The 18,000-nt window shown below is 40.7% G+C and overlaps 1 protein-coding gene across 3 annotated transcripts in view; it reads left to right on the top strand.

Moving 5' to 3' along the window:
* Nucleotides 1–18,000, top strand: part of CDH11 (cadherin 11) — an 88,168-nt gene that overhangs the window by 54,428 nt on the left and 15,740 nt on the right. For all 3 annotated transcript variants that reach the window (XM_032701194.1, XM_032701197.1, XM_032701195.1), the window contains exons 3-6: nucleotides 11,773–12,166; nucleotides 14,062–14,356; nucleotides 15,145–15,264; nucleotides 15,596–15,763. In XM_032701194.1, coding sequence (XP_032557085.1) covers nucleotides 11,939–12,166; nucleotides 14,062–14,356; nucleotides 15,145–15,264; nucleotides 15,596–15,763 — 811 coding nt within the window. In that variant the 5' untranslated portion in view covers nucleotides 11,773–11,938. The remainder of the gene's footprint in view (nucleotides 1–11,772; nucleotides 12,167–14,061; nucleotides 14,357–15,144; nucleotides 15,265–15,595; nucleotides 15,764–18,000) is intronic.

Raw genomic sequence — 18,000 nt, forward strand, 5'->3', positions numbered from 1 at the left:
ATGATGAATGCAAGGGCATATTTAATGTGGGGAAAAAATGCCTAATCCTGTTCTTTTGAATGGCACTTTCAGTCTTATATATGTATATGTGTGTGTGTGTATGTACATATATGGGGGGTTATTATGGGGGTTTGGATCTATTTTTCTGCTATGAATATAAATTCTTTCCCCTCTACTTGTCTCATTTTAAGGTCATTCAATCAAAAAAATGTAACTGTTCTCAGTGCAGCCTTTCTACCAAATGTTGGGTTGTTTTCTTCTTTCTTTTTCACAAACTCATTTTCAAGTAACACTTCTCTGGTCTTCATTAGGGAGAAAACTGTTATTGGTTTGGAAGTTAAAGCTGTACCTGACTGGACACACATTCATTCACACTCGAGTACTTTCATAATTGCCCTGTTGGCTAAAAAAGGCATTGGGGATCCGAAATGAAGAGCTCTGGTTGGTGATCTATGGTTGGTGAACTCTGGTTGGATGCAAATGTATCTCACAAGACCTGATTATTGCACTCTTAAGGTCAAGACTTGCCCTTGGTGTCAAAGAAATGGTGGCAAAAGGTATTTGTATCCTCCAGACTCAGCTGATTATAGTTGATTCATAGCTTCACCTACAAATAACACTAATTTAATTTTAAAATGCCCATTTTTGGCCAATTTTCCATGGCCAGCTCACTGTGGAACATCAGTTTCTGAAATTTTTATGTAAGAACTTGTTCAAGGTATTTAAATTTTGCCTCTTCTGGATGATAACCTGATAACAAACAACCTTCCAACTGTAGCAAGGCACTGCCTTAAAACTGTTGTTGTTAATGACTCTGTCAGAAGAATAGAAATGAAATGTTTTGTTGCAATCTCCTGTGATTATAGGTCAGAAATAGTGCCAAGCTATAGTCTCTGGGATGTGTTAGTGTTCGTGTGATCAGCTAGAAATATGTGATGAACAGCTTTAACTCAAAGCAAGTTCTAACTATGAAAGATGTCCTGAATAATTTGCCCTTTTTAAAAATGTATCATTTGAATGAAAAACAAATTTTAATTGCAAGCTGACACGAGCCTGTCTTTGTGCTATTTATATGCTTAGCATCTAATTGTATCACTTTAACACCTCTTGCTGCATTTTTAGTTTTGTAACATAATGTTGGGAATTATGTCTTAGTCCTTATAGCTTTCAAACACTGAAAATACAGATAATTCCTCTGATTTGTGCTCAGAGCAGGTCAGAAAGCCGAAGGGAAAGTTGTGGGAATGGAGGTGGTGTTTTCTTTGCATTTGTGTATTTGTTTTTTAGATTAAATGGAAATATTCTCTGATGACTAATTACAACAAGATATCTCAGAAGATACTTATGCAATTATTGTTTGAATGATAATCTTATGATTTAATGGTTTGCAAATAATAATATAAATCCACACATTTAGTCTTTTCAGGTAGAGCCTCCCCATAGGTATTTAAACAGTGATGGTCTCTGTTATTGGTGCTATTGAGGCTGTTTCAGGAATGTGTTAGAATATTCCTGGTGTTGTTATCTCATGCTATCAAGCCAAAATAGGTCTCTTTACAATCTCTACCTCGGCAAAAATTAATTATTGATTCACTTTTTCATTCAGAATTCTCAAAGTGGCTTTATGGAAGAAATTTGCACTAAAGTAGAATAGTTTAGCAAACTAGCAAAAAGAGAACCTTCATGTGCACGACTGAAAGATCTGAGCTCTTCCTTCTGCAGCTCCAAGAAAGCTGAGAAAAGGAGAAGGCTCTTTGATGAGCAATTTAGCTCTCACCTTTCTCTCTTTAGCAAATGTATTTGTAAAAGGGACTTGAGGGACTTGTAGTAATTCACTAACTTATCAGGTTTTATAAAGATAAATGTTCCAGAGAATGTAATTTGAGACTCTAAACAGAGAGTCAAAATGGTTGCTAGACTTAAGGTGCTGCTGGGGTGGTTTCCATGTCCTTCCATAGGGGAAGCCTTTTATCAGGAACTTTCCTAATTGAGGGAGACCAAATTGAAGGGCAGCAGGGGATGGAGGAGTCTTGGAGAATTTTATCCGAAGTAGAAAGTTTCATAGAGGAACATGCTGGTCATAGAAAGCCCTCACAGGATGCTTTAACAGTCTGGCATTTCAGCAGCAGTGCTGAAGCTGCCTCGAGAAAGGAGGCTGTGAGTGCAGTACCACAGACTGACTTCGGATTTCTGATTGTGTGGAGTCTGTCAGCCCTTCAGCAAGAGATTAGAGATCACTACAGAAGTGAATTGCTTGTTGCAGTTCTTTCTGACTTGATTTGGTAGCTGAATAGACCTGCCTGCAGTCGTTAGTTTTTGACGGGTTTTCACTCTTTAATCTTGACTTTCTCATTTCTGGCATAAACCAAAAGGCCCATCAGTCACAGCACAAGTGTTATTTAGACATTCATACTTATACATTCTTAGGGAAAAAAATATTCAGGGTTGGCTTAGCATGTACAGCTAATGTACAGCATTAGTAGCTGGAATTAAGTTCACTTTAGTTATCATTTATTTCCTTCTCAGGGGGTCATTTATAGCTACTTCCATGGAACTGAACTGAAACAAGGATGGACTAGGCTGGAGCTGTATTGGCCTTGGACCACACAGGAAATTCGGAGAATTCCAGTTTGTCTGAGATGCACAAGAACACAATTACTATTTAAAATAAACTCTACCAAGAGCTTAGTCATTACTTGAAATGACTCTATCAATCACCATGTTGCTTAATAAGACTACGTGTCTTACGCTGATTGTTTTGCTGTAGAGTTTATGCTTAAAACCAGTCAGCCTCTGTCACATTTATCTTAAGTGGATCTCCCTAGGTCAGCAAATAAATGTAAAACTCTGTTTACAGCCATTTTTCACTTCCCAAGCCATTTAATATCACTCTTTCAGGCTTATTTCTGTGTCATTCACTTCATGATACACTAAGTCGTCTTCCGGCTCCCTCCTGCTTTGCATGAGGTACACCAGTGGCAACCTTACTCTCCTTGAATTGGTACAAAGTAAATCAAGGCTTGGTGGAAGAGCTTTCCTTCCATGATGAATTCAGAGCTGGATACTCACAGACACTTCACATCATACCATTCAGGAGGTTATTTTTCTTCCTCTTCCCCACACAATGACTTCTGTTTTCAAAGAGACATCATTTTCTGGGTTTGTCTATGGTTTCGTAATACTGAGTCCCAGAGCTGCTCCAGGAAAACATGGCTACATTTCAAAAACTGTTCTTTGAAGCAGCTGGGGATTATTGGCTTTAAACATCTCAGTAATCCAATACAGTGCTATAAAACATAATTTAAAATTGCAAAGGATTAAGATTTCCTTTCATAGGATTCTACAGACTCAGAATAGGATTCTACAAAACTTACTTAGCATTTTTAAAGCAACTTCTATTGTAAAGATGGAAATCAGCAGTTCTGTAAAGATTTTTTTTCTCTATTTAGTACATACAAATCTTGCCATGACCTAGAATCCCTCTGTAGTAGGATACCTCTGGAGTCTTGGTTTTTTGCACACCATATATAAAGTTCTATATAAAGTTATATATATAGTTAACTCTGCAGAACTGTAACTTCAGGCTCTAATCCCTTCCATTGCATCATGCTCCTGTGCAGAACAGCAGAACATGAAAACATGAACTGGAGGAGTGTGAGGTTCTTCTTCTTCAGAGGAATAACTAAGAGAATTTTTTTCCCCAAGTATCTTTAAATATGAAAAATATCTTTTCCCGGTCTAAATACTTTTGTCTCATAAGACTAATTATATTTTGTGAATGACACAGAAGGCTTCATATCAATTTGCATTCAGATGAGGGTTATTTGCTGTTGGCTCCAGTGAGACCTGGAATATGTTTCAGCAAGAAGAGGAATTCAGTGGTACAGAAGGGCCCACAGGGAGTTAGTTGCTGGTGGTCTGTTCTAGAATCACACATTGGGAAAAATGAGATTTACCAGTTATATATACAGCAGGAAAATCTTTTCTTGTGTCAGAAATTGTCATTTAAGCAAAACATTTTGCATGAGACTAATGCAAATTGACCTTTAATCATAAAACAGAATGATTTGGGTGGGAAGGGACCTTAAAGCCCATCCAGTGGCACCCTGGCCATGGGCAGGGACACCTTCCACTAGTCCAGGTTGCTCCAAACCCTGTCCAACCTGGCCTTGGACACTTCCAGAGATGGGGCAGCCACAGCTTCTCTGGGCAACCTTCCCCATATCCAATCTAAAGCTACTCTGTCAGTTGTCCCGTCACTCTGTGCTCCTGCTGCTTGATTCCCAGCAGACACATATCCACGACCAGTCTCTGGGATTAGTCCTAAAGTCAGTGTGCTGGATGTGGAGTCCTGCAGCTTTTAATTTCCTATTTTGTATGTGATGAGTAAGGGCCATGTCCTGGCACTTGGAGAGGGAACTCTGCTGGTGTATGAACAAAACTCCGTGTCCTGGGGTAAAGGGTTCATGTGAGGAAGCAAAAATCCATCTCTTAACAGGCTGATTTCCTGACTGGAAACACGTTTAAAGCCCTTTCCTTCTGGGGTCACTGAAAGTTAAAAAGCTCATATTGTCTCACCCTCCAGTTCAGCTCATTCCATTTAATGTAGACCTTGCAAATGATGACACACCAGTGTTGCACCTTTGGTAATTCTGCATATCATAGGGGTAGCTCTATCCAGGACAAATCAGTCTTAGTCTAGTTCCAGTGGAAAAACAAGATAATCCTAATTCGAGTCTTTAGAGTACCTAGAATCTCAAAGTTTGGCATTTTTCAGGACTTTGCTACATGTGTCATGCAAACTACCTATGTAGGACTTGATATGTCGCATAACATTATTTCATGTAAATAAAAGGAGAGGCCTTATTTCCATGTGAAGTCTAAGCTAAAAACTATTCAAAGATTGGTCTGATAATGCAGAACATTTTAAAATCAAAAAGTAACCAGGAGAATTAAATTAAAGGCGCAAGGTACTGATCCCTAGTGTTTTATTTTGTTTCACAAACAAAAGGGAACAGGCTATTTGTTTACTTTTTTATGCATAATTTTCTTGAAGTGAGTCAAGGAAAAGAACAATGTTTTGTTAAACAAAGAAAAATCAAATCAAACCCAACTGTTGGGTTACCAAGATGTGTGAAACTGGGTGGTTAGGGCTGAATAGCTTTCTGCACCAAGAACTAATATCCTTCAAAAATATTTTTGTATTAACGTGCACAAAATTTCTTGACAATAGGTAGGCATCAGGTGTTTGAATGCAGCAATGTACAAGAGTATGAAGATACATGCCAGGCTGAACTGCTCACACATTCATCAGTGCACACAAGTGATGGAATTGTTGTGCACAAAGCTCTTCCACATAACTCGATTCTGTTTTAGTAAAAACTCCCAAAGCAGGTAAATTCATGATATACCCTAAAGATTTACCAGTAAGGGCTCAGTGGGACTCGTCTGATTATTTGTTCTGGAAATCTGATTCCTACCTTCTTTCCATGGGAACTGCTCGTTTTCATGACCCTGATTGCCCAAACTCAGACACTCTCAACTCCAGAACTAATACGATCCAATATTTATTCTGTCATTAAAAAACTATTCATTTCCTTGTCTGATGATAAAATTACTGTAAAATTAATCATTCATCTTCTCAGTTAATTCTAATTGCAGCTAAAATCACATTTGGACTGGGAGTTTGCTATATTTACTTGATACTTGTGCAACACATTTCAGAACATAATCATCCATTATTATATTGCTACACTGTGGTCTTGGTTGCTTTCTGCCAAGTGTATTCCTGAGAACAATTGCTATTTTAATGTATCATCCAGAAGTTACAGCCTAGACGAATCAGAAAAATTGTTTAGTCTATTATAACTTGGCATATCGTCATTTAATAGCATGCAGGAAATCATCAGGAATGTTTGGGATTATTTTTGCTATAAATATAATGAAAGGAATTTAAAATTGGCCAGTCTTCACTTCCACCACTGGTCTTGTCATTAAAATAATCTTTGCTGGCTCTTTAGTTTTTGCTGTTAGTCATCTCTGAGCAGTCATTCACATTAGTGTGAAGCTGTGTAGAGCAGACTGACTTTTTAGAGTATGTTTTCCGTGCGGACTTGGATATATTATTTTTCAGGTTTATGATAGATGTGTTCTTAATTGAATTCTTACATGAATAGTGTATTTCCAGTAGGAATATTGATGGATATTATTTTCTGAGAGTAGAAGAACAGACTTTTCTTATGTTAAAATTGAAACTTTAGGACTAAGTAATAACTGCAAGTACACAGCATAGACATACTGTTTATGTATCTAGAAATGTGCAGACAGCATGTTCTCCCAAGGATTTAGGGACATATTTTATTTCCATGCAAGCATTTCTGTATGCACCCCATGGTGTATGTTGTTTTTCAGAGTGTGGACTAGATTTTTTTGGACATTTCTCAGTCCTGCATAGCTCAATTGATCAACTTACATGGGCAGCATCTGGGAATTTCATTGCTCTCCTGTGCCCTGCTGATGTGACTGTATCCTGTTAACTCTTGTTCTCTCTTTATCCTCAATAAAGCTATTATTCAATACCAAAACTGCCAACACTTGTTTGTAAGCAATCAAAATATGTTAATGGAATTCTTCCTTTTGACAACAGTCTATCTTAGTGCAAGGATAGTTTGTAGCTTCTCATGAGGGGTAGAGGAGGGGCAGGGACTGAGCTCTGCTCTGGGGGGACCAGGGACAGCAGCCAGGGAATGGCCAGAGCTGTGTCAGGGCAGGCTCAGGTTGGATCTCAGCAAAAGGTTCTTCCCCCAGAGGCTGGTTGGGCACTGACCAGGCTCCCCAGGGCAGTGGGCACAGCCCCAAGGCTGCCAGAGCTCCAGGAGGGTTTGGACAACGTCCTCAGGGACACAGTGGGATTGTTGGGGTGTCTGTGCAGGGCCAGGAGTTCGACTCCATGGTCCTAATGAGTTCCATCCAACTCAGCTTATTCTATGATTCTGTGAAATCTGGCATCCACTATGCTTAAGGAAATGGGAAGCAGCTTTTTTACAGATTTCTTAGGAAAACATGGATTTTCAAAATTACATGTTGTGCGATTCCAAATGGATGTCTTCTGTGGATTAACCCCAGCCAGCAACTCAGCACCACACAGGCACTTACTCACTCCCCTGCTCCTCCCCTGGGATGGGGGAGAGTCTGGGAAGAGTAAAAGTGAGAAAACTCATCACTTGAGATAAAGACGCTTTATAGGGACAGAAAAGGAAGAAAAGAATGATAATAAGGACAAAAGAATTAGACTGTACAAAACAATTGATGTACAATGCAATTTTTCACCAGTCACAGACATGTGCCCAGCCAGTTCCTGAGCAGTGGTTCCCAGTTTATGTGCTGAACCTGATGTTGTAATGATTTGGAAGGTCCTTTTGGCCAGTTTAGGTCAGTTGTCCAGCTGTGTCCACTCCCAGCTTCTTGTGCCTCCCCTCCAGCCTCCTGGAGGGAGGACATGAGAAGCTGAAAGGTCCTTGACTCAGTATAAACATTACTCAGGAACAACTAAAACATCAGTGTGTTATCAACATTATTCTCTTCCTAAATCCAAAACACAGCACTGGACCAGCTACCAGGAAGAAAATTAACTCTATCCCAGACCAAACCAGCACAATGTTGTAGTTGGGTCAACTGTTCATTGAGATTTGTTTGCTGTAGCTGAGGAATATAATCTATGAGCAGAAATAACAGTAATTTTGAGGACATATAAATGCTGTGATTTTTTAAATAAAATATTACAAACATTCACAGCAAATGAATCTGATAGGTCACTATCTGTGCAGTGCCTGATTAAAAGTACTGCACACAGAATTTTGGGACACTGACTCAAGGAGCAGCCCAGGCAGCTGCAGCAATTGCCATCCTCACATCTCTATTCCATGCTTGCAGGATTACGAGGTATTTTTCCACAAGAGAAAAGGACTCACTTTATAAATTTTAGCTCTAACCTGAGAGTATCTTGTGCACCTTGACTTTTAGAATAAAATGCAATTTATAAAAGGACAAACTGCAACTGTTTTGAATTTGAGTAATTTCATAGACTTCAGTGGAACCCTGTGGATTTATTCTCTCAGCTTTTCTGCTGTGGGAGTCAGAGGGCTCTCAGAGGGCTCCCTGCTGGGGCAACACGGTGTGAGTGAGCAGAGCAGGACCTTCAGGAAGGGCATGAGGAGGCCAGGGAGACCTTATTGCCTGCAGCTCCAGCTTGAATTGCAGCCTGACTTCCTGTAGGTCACTTGCTAAAGAACCAGCTCGGCATTGCTACTAGAATAGAGTCCTTTGACTTAATAACTCAAAACAGAAGCAATTACTATAAACAGGCTTAGGGGTTTTTTTTAGCCCGAGTTGGACGTGCCCTGGACATGTGTGCTGGGAGTCAGAACCCCCCGTGCCCTGGGCTGATCCCCCAGCATAGGCAGCAGGGCAGGGGGCTCTGTTCCCCAGAGCTGCTCCAGCCCTGGGGAACAGCACAGCAAGGACGTGGAGCTGCTGCAGAGAGTCCAGAGGAGGCATCAAGATGAGCAGAGGGATGGAGCAGCTCTGCTGGGAGGAAAGGCTGGGAGAGTTGGGATTGTTCAGCCTGGAGAAGAGAAGCTTTGGGGTGACCTGATTGTGGCCTTGCAGGGCCTGAAGGGGCCTGCAAGAAAGATGGAGAGAGACTATTGACAAGGGCCGGAGTGACAGGACAGGAGGAATGGCTTCCCACTGACAGAGGGCAGGGTTAGATGGGATATTGGGAAGGAATTGTTCCCTTTGGGGGTGGTGAGGCCCTGGCCCAGGTTGCCCAGAGAAGCTGTGGCTGCCCCTGGATCCCTGGAAGTGTCCAAGGCCAGGTTGGACGAGGCTTGGAGCAACCTGGGCTGGTGGAAGGTGTCCCTGCCCATGGCAGGGGGTGGCACTGGATGGGCTTTAAGGTCACTTCCAACCCAAACCAGTCTGTGATTCTGTGAAGTAGTGGATGAGCGATAACAGTTTTCTTTAGCTTGAAGATATGTTCCTATACATGTACATGCAGAGGATAAAATAAAAGATAGCAAATAATTTTTGCTTTAATCCTTATTAATAAATTAGGCATGGATCTGGGATTACCAGTTTGTTTCCAGCACTTCGCACTTGAATAGCTGATATTAAACACATATGTATCAGCTTGACTTTTCCATTATTGGTAAGCAGCTTTACAAAGTGTTTACTGGTTTACATAAAAGTATTGAGAACTTTTGGAGTAGTGGGGATATTTGTTTACTTCTTTTTGCAGTTGAGATCATTATATGATGTTAATGGTGAATGATTGTCAGTGAGTTTAATTTTCAAATGCATCCAAAGTCTATTAACATAAGCAGTTTACTTACAGGGGTTTTTCATATCAGGTTTAAAAATGCACAGCTGTCCAGGAATATGTTCCTATTCCAGTTCTGTCTGGAGCATGTAGCCTCCTTTTAGCATTCCAGGAGCCCAAGCCCCTCTATCTGCTGCACGAGTGATCCTTGTAGTACAGATCCCTGTAGCAGTGTCCCTGTCCAGGGTAATCACCTGGACTAGGCCTGACCCTAAGGACTGTTTCACTAGAAGGACACTCCAGAGCAAACTTTGAAACAGCAGCATCACTGATTAGCTGGATGCAATTATGAAGCAGACTGACCTGCCCTTAAGGTGCAGGATTTGGTTACATCAATAAATTCCTGTAGACGAAGAGGCCAAAGGAGGTTTACCTCAGGTGCTGGAGATAACATTTCCACAAGGATGTAAAACAAGAGGTGTTCATGCACTGGACAGAGTAACTCAGTCTACACCTGTGGGGTGAGCAGAGAATTTGATGGGTTGTGTTTATAAAGATGTACTATGTTTACTAAAGTTCAGTGCTGGGGAACCTTGGTAAGTAAATGCTGCATACCTAGGGCTTCAATTTCATTTTTTCTGTGCAAATCTGGGTGGAAAAAGGAGTGTCCTTTCCTCTCAGAATTAACCATTATCATTGAAAACCACTATAATCTAGTGTTGAAAGACTTCATCTTTAAGCCACCTCCAAAGTAGGTGAAATCTCAGTTTCTCAGGCCCTTTAAGTCTTAAATTGTTTTTACCTCTCAACAAAATGGAGATACAAAATAAAACCCACAGACCTAATGCTCCAAATTTCACACACATATATCATGTGAAAATAAAAACATTTTCCTGGGCAAAATAATAGAGGTTGTTTTCTTTTTCATGTCTTCCATGCTGGTATGAGTAATCTGTAATGCACCATCATATAACAATAATAAAAAATTAAATGGATACAACTAATACACTTAGTAAATATGCTTATGAAAGCCTGAGTGTGTTCACACCTCTCTGGGTGAATTTCATCGAATTCATTATGTTGGAGCCACTGTGGACTTGTAATTGTGGTTATTTCAGTTTTCAATGACATAAAATTAAAAACTTATCTTTTTTGAGCAAATAAATTCAGATATTTAATCTTTTACTTCTGACCCCCTTTTTGCCAATGTATTTTTATGTACCTGTGTAAAGGGATGTGGACAGGAGGGCACGACTGCTCAGGAGGTGAGACAGACGTCCCCCACATGAGTGGGTTTGGTACCAGTGAGGTGTTTTTCTGTTGCTGGAGTTATAGATTGGGGTGTAGGTTCAAGCTTTTCCCTCTATTCACATTTTCCCTGCTGCAAATACCAAGTGTAAGATCTTATTTCTCATTAAAAAATCGTTCTTTTTTAAAGCCGATGGTAGCACATGTTTATACATGAGCCTGTATGAATATAACATCAAATGTTTTGTTAGTATTTTGCAGAAGAGCAAAGTGAATTACACTGAAAGCTGAAAGAAACATCATAGGGAGCTTGTAAAATTGGTTGTTCTATAAAGATTCAAGAAGAATATATTGGAAACCCCAGGGATAAGTCAAATTGGCCTTTGTGATGGATTGGGAGCTGCTGAAGGTTTAGTTCAGGTTTCACTGTATTATGCAATTTCTCCTTCAAATATTAATTCTGACCCAGTGTTTTAAGAAGTATTAGAAAGGAAGACACCAATGTAGTACTAGAAATAAATAACTAAATCAATTGTTACATTATCAAAAATATCTGATCAAGTTTTTATTGGTTTGTGGCACTTACTCTCACCAGCCCAAAGCCAGTAGACTGATTTGAGCAATCAATGCTGCTTCTCTGATGACTTAAACCTCAGAGGTGTTTCAAGGGTCTAAATCCAAACTGTAGGTCCTTGGAGCTCTGTCAGCCACTCCTCCTGCCTAGAAAAACATGGGTGTTGTGTTCAGTGTGGAAATGTGTTGAACGTGTAGAAATATTGCATCCTTGATAAGTCTTGGTCTCTCCCTTAAATGCAGACCTGTGGCTTAGCAGCTTATATCTAAGGCTTATATCTAAGATCCAAAAGGGGATTAGACATAAATTAGGTATTTCTATAGTTACCTTGCATTTTGGGCTAAATCCATTTGAAAGGATAATGAAAGAATATAATTCCCTATCTTTCAACTTCCAGCCAGTGACTGTCCAAACCAGCCAGTCAGGAGATTCTACAAGGTGGTAGTTCCATGTAACAAAGCACCAAATATGCTCATTAGTCTGTATTTCATAATTATTGATTTATTTTAGTCTTCTTATCTTGACATTTATCAAGGAAGTCCTAGTTTTATTTCACTTAATAAAAAAATTACTGCATCCTCAGAGACTTCTATAAAGAAGTGACAATCTTCTCCATTTTGCTTTCTTTCAGGAATTAAGTTGGGAAGCTGCAGAGCATTAAAGTGATGTGTTTAATGTGTGGTGGTATCCTATGTGCACAACAGTCTGTGTGAAACTTCAGCAGCCTCAAACTTTTTGAGTTCCAAGGTGGAAGGGGTAGATTCTTGGATACTTCTGTGCCTACAAAATAACCAAAAATGAAGGAGGACAGTTGTTTACAGGCTGCTCTGCTCTGCCTGGGCATGTTGTGCTACAGCCACGCCCTGAGCACGGGGCCACTGAACCAGTCCCGGCCATCGCTCCACGGGCATCGCGAGAAAGGCAAGGAGGGACAAGTCCTGCACCGCTCCAAGAGAGGCTGGGTGTGGAATCAGTTCTTTGTTATAGAAGAGTACACAGGACCAGATCCTGTGCTAGTGGGAAGGGTAAGAAAGAATTTCCTTCTCTGTCATCAATTAATATTATTAATTTATATTGTTATTTTGTGTGTTGTTGAGTTTTTTCTTGCCGTTGTTTCTTCTTGCTCTTACCTTTGTGTTGTTTTAACTGCTTCTTCAACAGCTACTTATTCACCTAGAATCACTTTCTTGGAGCTCAGTGTAGATGTTAAGCAAAATATCACCTAAGGCAATACAAATATTTCCATTGACCTCAGCAGTCCTTGCACGAAGGTGTGAAAGCTGTTACTCGGCAAACCACCAAGAAACCACAGAAGTACTTGAGCAACAATATGTCCCAAGAATATCTGTTATCAATCTTGGGACTTTGAAAGTAGTAACTAAAAATGTAATGTCCAACCCAGCAGCTCAGTAAAAGTGTCCTGCTCAATAGGTATCTTCTCACCATTTCGTTTTCAATTTATCAGTAAAATCAAATATATGAAGGGGTGTGTATAGAGTGAGAGATATCTGTGTGTACATGTGTATGTACACACATCCTGGACTAGTTTTTTATTCTGCTACTGTCTAACACTAGCAGAATACAAATAGATAAATAAACAGGTATATTTGCTGGTTTTTAAACAGTCAGCAGAACTCTGTTGACTTAACACCAGCACAAAAAGAGTGGGGAAACAGGACCAATGTCAGGAAATACCATTCTGACAGCCCGGTTTAAGAGGTGGTTAGTGTTAGTAATTTGTGGATGTCAATATAAAATCAATAAATCTGTAATTTGGCTCAGTGTTTCCCTCATCCATCAAAGTGAAGTGTGCATTGGTTGCAGAAGTTAGAGTGTTTAGTAAGCATTTGTTTCTTCTTTTGTATTAAAGAGGGTGTAATTAGTTGGCAATCACTCCAGTTGGCAATCATAGACTCAGAGAATCATTAATGTTGGAAAAGCCCTCCCAGCCCATGGATCTCCCTCGTGCGCGATGCCCCCCTTGTCCCCCAGCCCAGAGCACTCAGTGCCACGGCCAGGCCTTCCTGGGACACCTCCAGGGCTGGGCACTCCAAACCTCCCTGGGCAGCCCCTGCCAGTGCCTGACCACCCTTTCCAGCAAGAAATTCCTCCTCATGTCCAACCTGACCCTCCCCTGGCACAGCTGGAGGCCGTTCCCTCTCCTCCTGTCCCTTGTTCCCTGGGAGCAGAGCCCGACCCCCCCCTGGCTCCCCCCTCCTGTCAGGGAGTTGCAGAGCCAGAAGGTCCCCCCTGAGCCTTTGTTTCTCCAGGTTGAGCCCCCCCAGCTCCCTCAGCTGCTCCTGCTGCTCCAGCCCCTTCCCAGCTCCGTTCCCTTCCCTGGACGTGCTCCAGCCCCTCAATGTCTCTCTTGCTGTGAGGGCTCAGAACTGGGCACAGCACTCGAGGGGCCTCAGCAGTGCCAGCACAGGGGACAATCACTTCCTTGGTCACACTATTCTTGATACAAGCCAGGATTCCTTTGCCCACCTGGGCACACTGCTGAGCTCACTGGTTGCATCCCATTTATCACTTAACAGCTTTTTACATGCAACCCAGTAGAATACGATTTGTATGAAGTGCACAAAAATGTTTTCAAAAATGACTCTTCCTTCCAACTGGGTTTGAATAAAGAACCTGCCATAGTTATCTTCTTGTGTATTCTCTTCTTTAAATCTTAAATCTGAAGGCTTGGGTCTCAGCAGCAGCCTGTGTGTGGCAGGATGCAGGTCTGGGCTGGCAGCTGCCCTGAGTGCAGGGTAGATGAGGTCACACCATGTGCCCGAGTGTGGATTATTGCCTGGTGTAAGACAAGGTTTTTTAAAACTCTGAAATTATAGTATTTTCCTGAACGTTTTTGTTTCATAAGCTCATCCATGAAATGTGGTACCTTGTTAAGGTATGTCTGTTTCTCATTTTGTAGCTTCATTCAGATATTGATTCTGGAGATGGAAACATTAAATACATTCTCTCAGGTGAAGGAGCAGGAATCATTTTTGTTATTGATGACAAATCAGGGAACATCCATGCAACAAAGACACTGGACCGGGAGGAGAGAGCTCAGTACACCCTCACGGCACAGGCTGTGGACAGGAACACCAACAGACCTTTGGAACCACCCTCGGAATTCATTGTCAAAGTGCAAGATATAAATGACAACCCACCTGAGTTTCTTCATGAAAACTACCATGCCAATGTGCCAGAGAGATCAAATGTAGGTGAGTACTCAGAAATGCACTGCAGCTCCTGGCCTTAGAGAAGGTGTTGCTTTGTCAGCATGTCTTGACTTTATTTAATTCTTATTGTCAAGAATTTTGGGAAGTAAAATTTACTTCATACTCAGCCAGTGACTCAGTCAATGTCTCTAATTTGCTGACCAAATCAAAGCCTGCACAGCTCCCAGCTGTCAGACTTGAAGTGTCTTTGGATGGTTCCTAGAACAGGACTATCTCCTCCTAGGAAGGAGCATGAGAGCCCCCTGGAATTTATGGAGTGTGAATCCTCTGGGGTAAACATCAAGATCGTTCCTCTGGCAGAGCTGTGTAATAAAGCTAAGGAGTTACTGCCACACTCTCTATTCCATTTTCATCTCCTCTTTGAGCTTGTGTTTGTCTCAGAGATTTCCACAGGAATGATTTCTCTGAAAACTTACTGAGAAAAATGAAAAAAGAAAACTCTATTGTTTGGCTCTCTAATGACAAAAGCAATATAAGGCTTAAAACCACTGAAGAAAAAAACCATAATTGTACAGAGTGACTGCTGACTTTTATATCTTCACCGTTTAGAACACTAATCCACATCACAGCTGGTGACAAATCTTTCTGGATTGTATGAGTCTATTTTGTCATACAGAGACTGTCAAGAAATTTTCTTTTTCATTTCCCAAATGTGGAAATAAAAAAGTTCAGCTATAGTTATGCTGAATGACTGAAAGCATCTCTGCACGGTTCTTACAGACAGGTTTGCTTCTGACTGGATTCCTCCTGTGTTTGCTTTCCCTTTTTAGGTACATCAGTTATTCAGGTAACAGCTTCAGATGCTGATGATCCTACCTATGGGAACAGTGCCAAACTGGTTTACAGCATTCTGGAAGGTCAGCCGTATTTCTCGGTGGAAGCTCAAACAGGTATTGAGCAGTTTATTGGACCTCATAACCAGAATGCCTCAAAATGAACTAAATGTATTGACTGAGGCAGTACAGCTGGGTATATTTACTGTTTCTTTGGGGTATGATATGGTGTGACAGAAATGCCTGTTTCTGTGCTGAACTGTTATTCTCTGGGGTTGTCCTGTGTCAAATATTTGGGCTACTTTCCTTACACAGCAAAATACACAGTGTAGGGAAAACAAAATGTGCACCATCACTGCAAATATTACTGTGTTTTATGCAGCATTCAGTTTTTCATAATGTGAACCTGTGAAACTTTGTATGTGCCACACTTTCTCTGTATTTCCAGGAATTATCCGAACTGCCCTTCCCAATATGGACAGAGAAGCCAAGGAAGAATATCATGTTGTAATACAGGCGAAAGACATGGGAGGACACATGGGAGGCCTCTCAGGGACAACCAAAGTGACAATTACACTTACAGATGTCAATGACAACCCACCAAAGTTCCCACAAAGTAAGAACAAGATCCTTGTTCCCATTTTCTATAGTACCCACGTTTGTGTAGTATCAGACATATACAAAGCTTGAAAAAGCAGTAACTGCTGGGTTATTGCAGCACATATGAATAAAGAAGCATTAGTTACACATTTTTTGCTAGTAACATGGAGCTTTAGTGTCTGCATTATTTGCTTTGTGTTGCAAAGTGAGACATTTTTAAGATCAGGATTAGATTATGAAAATTCCTAACCCTAAACTTAATTTTTTGAACTACTGGACCATGTCATATAACTATTATATTAGCAGGGAGACATAATGTGGACTTCTCTGTTAATGAAGGAAGAAGCCCCGTTTCTTGAGGTCTCTCTTGTGCATTAAACCAAATCAATCCAAAACACTGGAACATGTACCTGCCCCTCAGCAGTGCTGGGATAAGCTGGTTTACTTCCTTTCCCATTTTCATATTTACAGCATGGATGTAAAAGACATTTTTAAAAAGCAAGTGGTGTTTACTTCTCTGTTCAGACCACAGGAACTTCAGGGAATCATTGCAGAGAAACAGGAGGAAGTTAAAACAAAAGCCCCTGCAGGTGTTGTGCAGGAACAGATTCTCCTGTCTGGGGGTGCAGGATGCAGCAGTCACCCTGTGTGTTTGCACAAAGCTCTCCTCTGAGACTTACAGTGTCTGAAAGGAGTCTGCAGTGGCCCCGTGTCGTGCCTTTCACCGCTCCAAGTTCTCAACTCTTTGCCAGCAGAGTTTGGAGGGTCATTTTCAGCAAACGAATCCTCTTTGGATTTGATGAAGATGGGCAAAGGAAAGCAGATCCACTTTAGCTTCTTGCCCCTGTATTTCACAGGCCTGGAGGATCTTGCCTTTCTTGCCCCTTGATGACAATGTTGCACAATCTGTTAACAGCTCCTGGTTGGGCCCTTTCAGGTCTTTGACAAGCCTGGAGGTGAATGAGTGGCATTTTTTTTATTTCACATAGCTTTGCATTTTAAGTATGGATGCATCATCCTTTACTTCTATAAACACTTGGTGAATAGTGAATGTCCTCAAGGATAAAAGACTGGCTATTCCTCAAGACTTCTATTTACCATGGCAAAGCAAACTAAATTTGCCACTATTACATTTTTAAATTGTTGAAGTTCAATTCTGGTGGTCAAATTAAGCAATTTTTTTATACCTGTGCTATTTACTTTTCACACATAAAATTAACCAGGGCTGACATTAACAGATTCAGTCTTCACAGCTGGGAGGAAGCACATTAATGGACTCACACATCTGTTCTCCATTTTATCACTGCATGGCTGTAGGTTTTTTTTGGAGTGCAGTGTAAGCACCATCCCAGCCCATACTGATTCTCCTCTGAGCAACAGTTATGACCCTGATATGTTCTGGACATGATCATCTCTGCAACTTCTCTTCCTCCAATGTTTCAGCTTCCTGGACTTTCATACAAGAGCTGAAGTGATATAGTTGGTTCCTAAATGAAAAACCTGTGCCAGAATTATTTACCATTCTCGAAGAAATGTATTGAATCCTAAAAATGTCAGGTTTCATATACCTTACAATGTGCCTTTTCACTCCAGATCAGGATCTGGGACCCCAGTGTATGGCCTTTTGTTAACTCCATCAAATTATGGATTTTTTTCTACAAATTCAAGCCACTTTACTGAATCTTTTGGAAGAATATTTAAAATTATCAGAAATAATAGTTATTCTACTTAATCATTCTTCCCCAAAGTAAAACCTGAATTGGGAATGTTTTTTTAAGACAAAACCAGGATTTTACCTGTCTGTACAAACAAACAATTGATTTTTTTATTCTTATTTCCCTTTTTCTGGGGTTGTTTTTTTTTTTATGCTCATTGCTCAAACCATTAATGAGTTACGTACTTAAATTTTGGGTTCTTTGTGACTGGAGTTAATGACCTATTTCAATGACATGTGCCAATTTTTTTTACGGGTAATGAGCCAAGTCCCTGCCTGGTATAAGTCTCCTGATGTTCCAAGGGTGCTCACGTAGCAAAAAAAAGAGCAATTATGGAGGGGAATAAATTAGATTATTTTATTTTCTCATGATTTTTCTTTTTTTTTCCCCTCCCCAAGTTATTAATGCTGATGAGGTGGCTGAAAATGCTGACAGAGATTTGTACACTTAGGATCAGGTCATGTTATCTGAGCTCTGGAGGGGGTTTCCAGGTCCTGGAAATGCTGCTTAAAGGGCAACTGTTGGAGAGAGATTTACC

The sequence above is a fragment of the Chiroxiphia lanceolata genome, chromosome 13 (genome assembly GCF_009829145.1).
Source record: "Chiroxiphia lanceolata isolate bChiLan1 chromosome 13, bChiLan1.pri, whole genome shotgun sequence".
In the NCBI taxonomy this organism is placed as follows: Eukaryota; Metazoa; Chordata; class Aves; order Passeriformes; family Pipridae; genus Chiroxiphia; species Chiroxiphia lanceolata.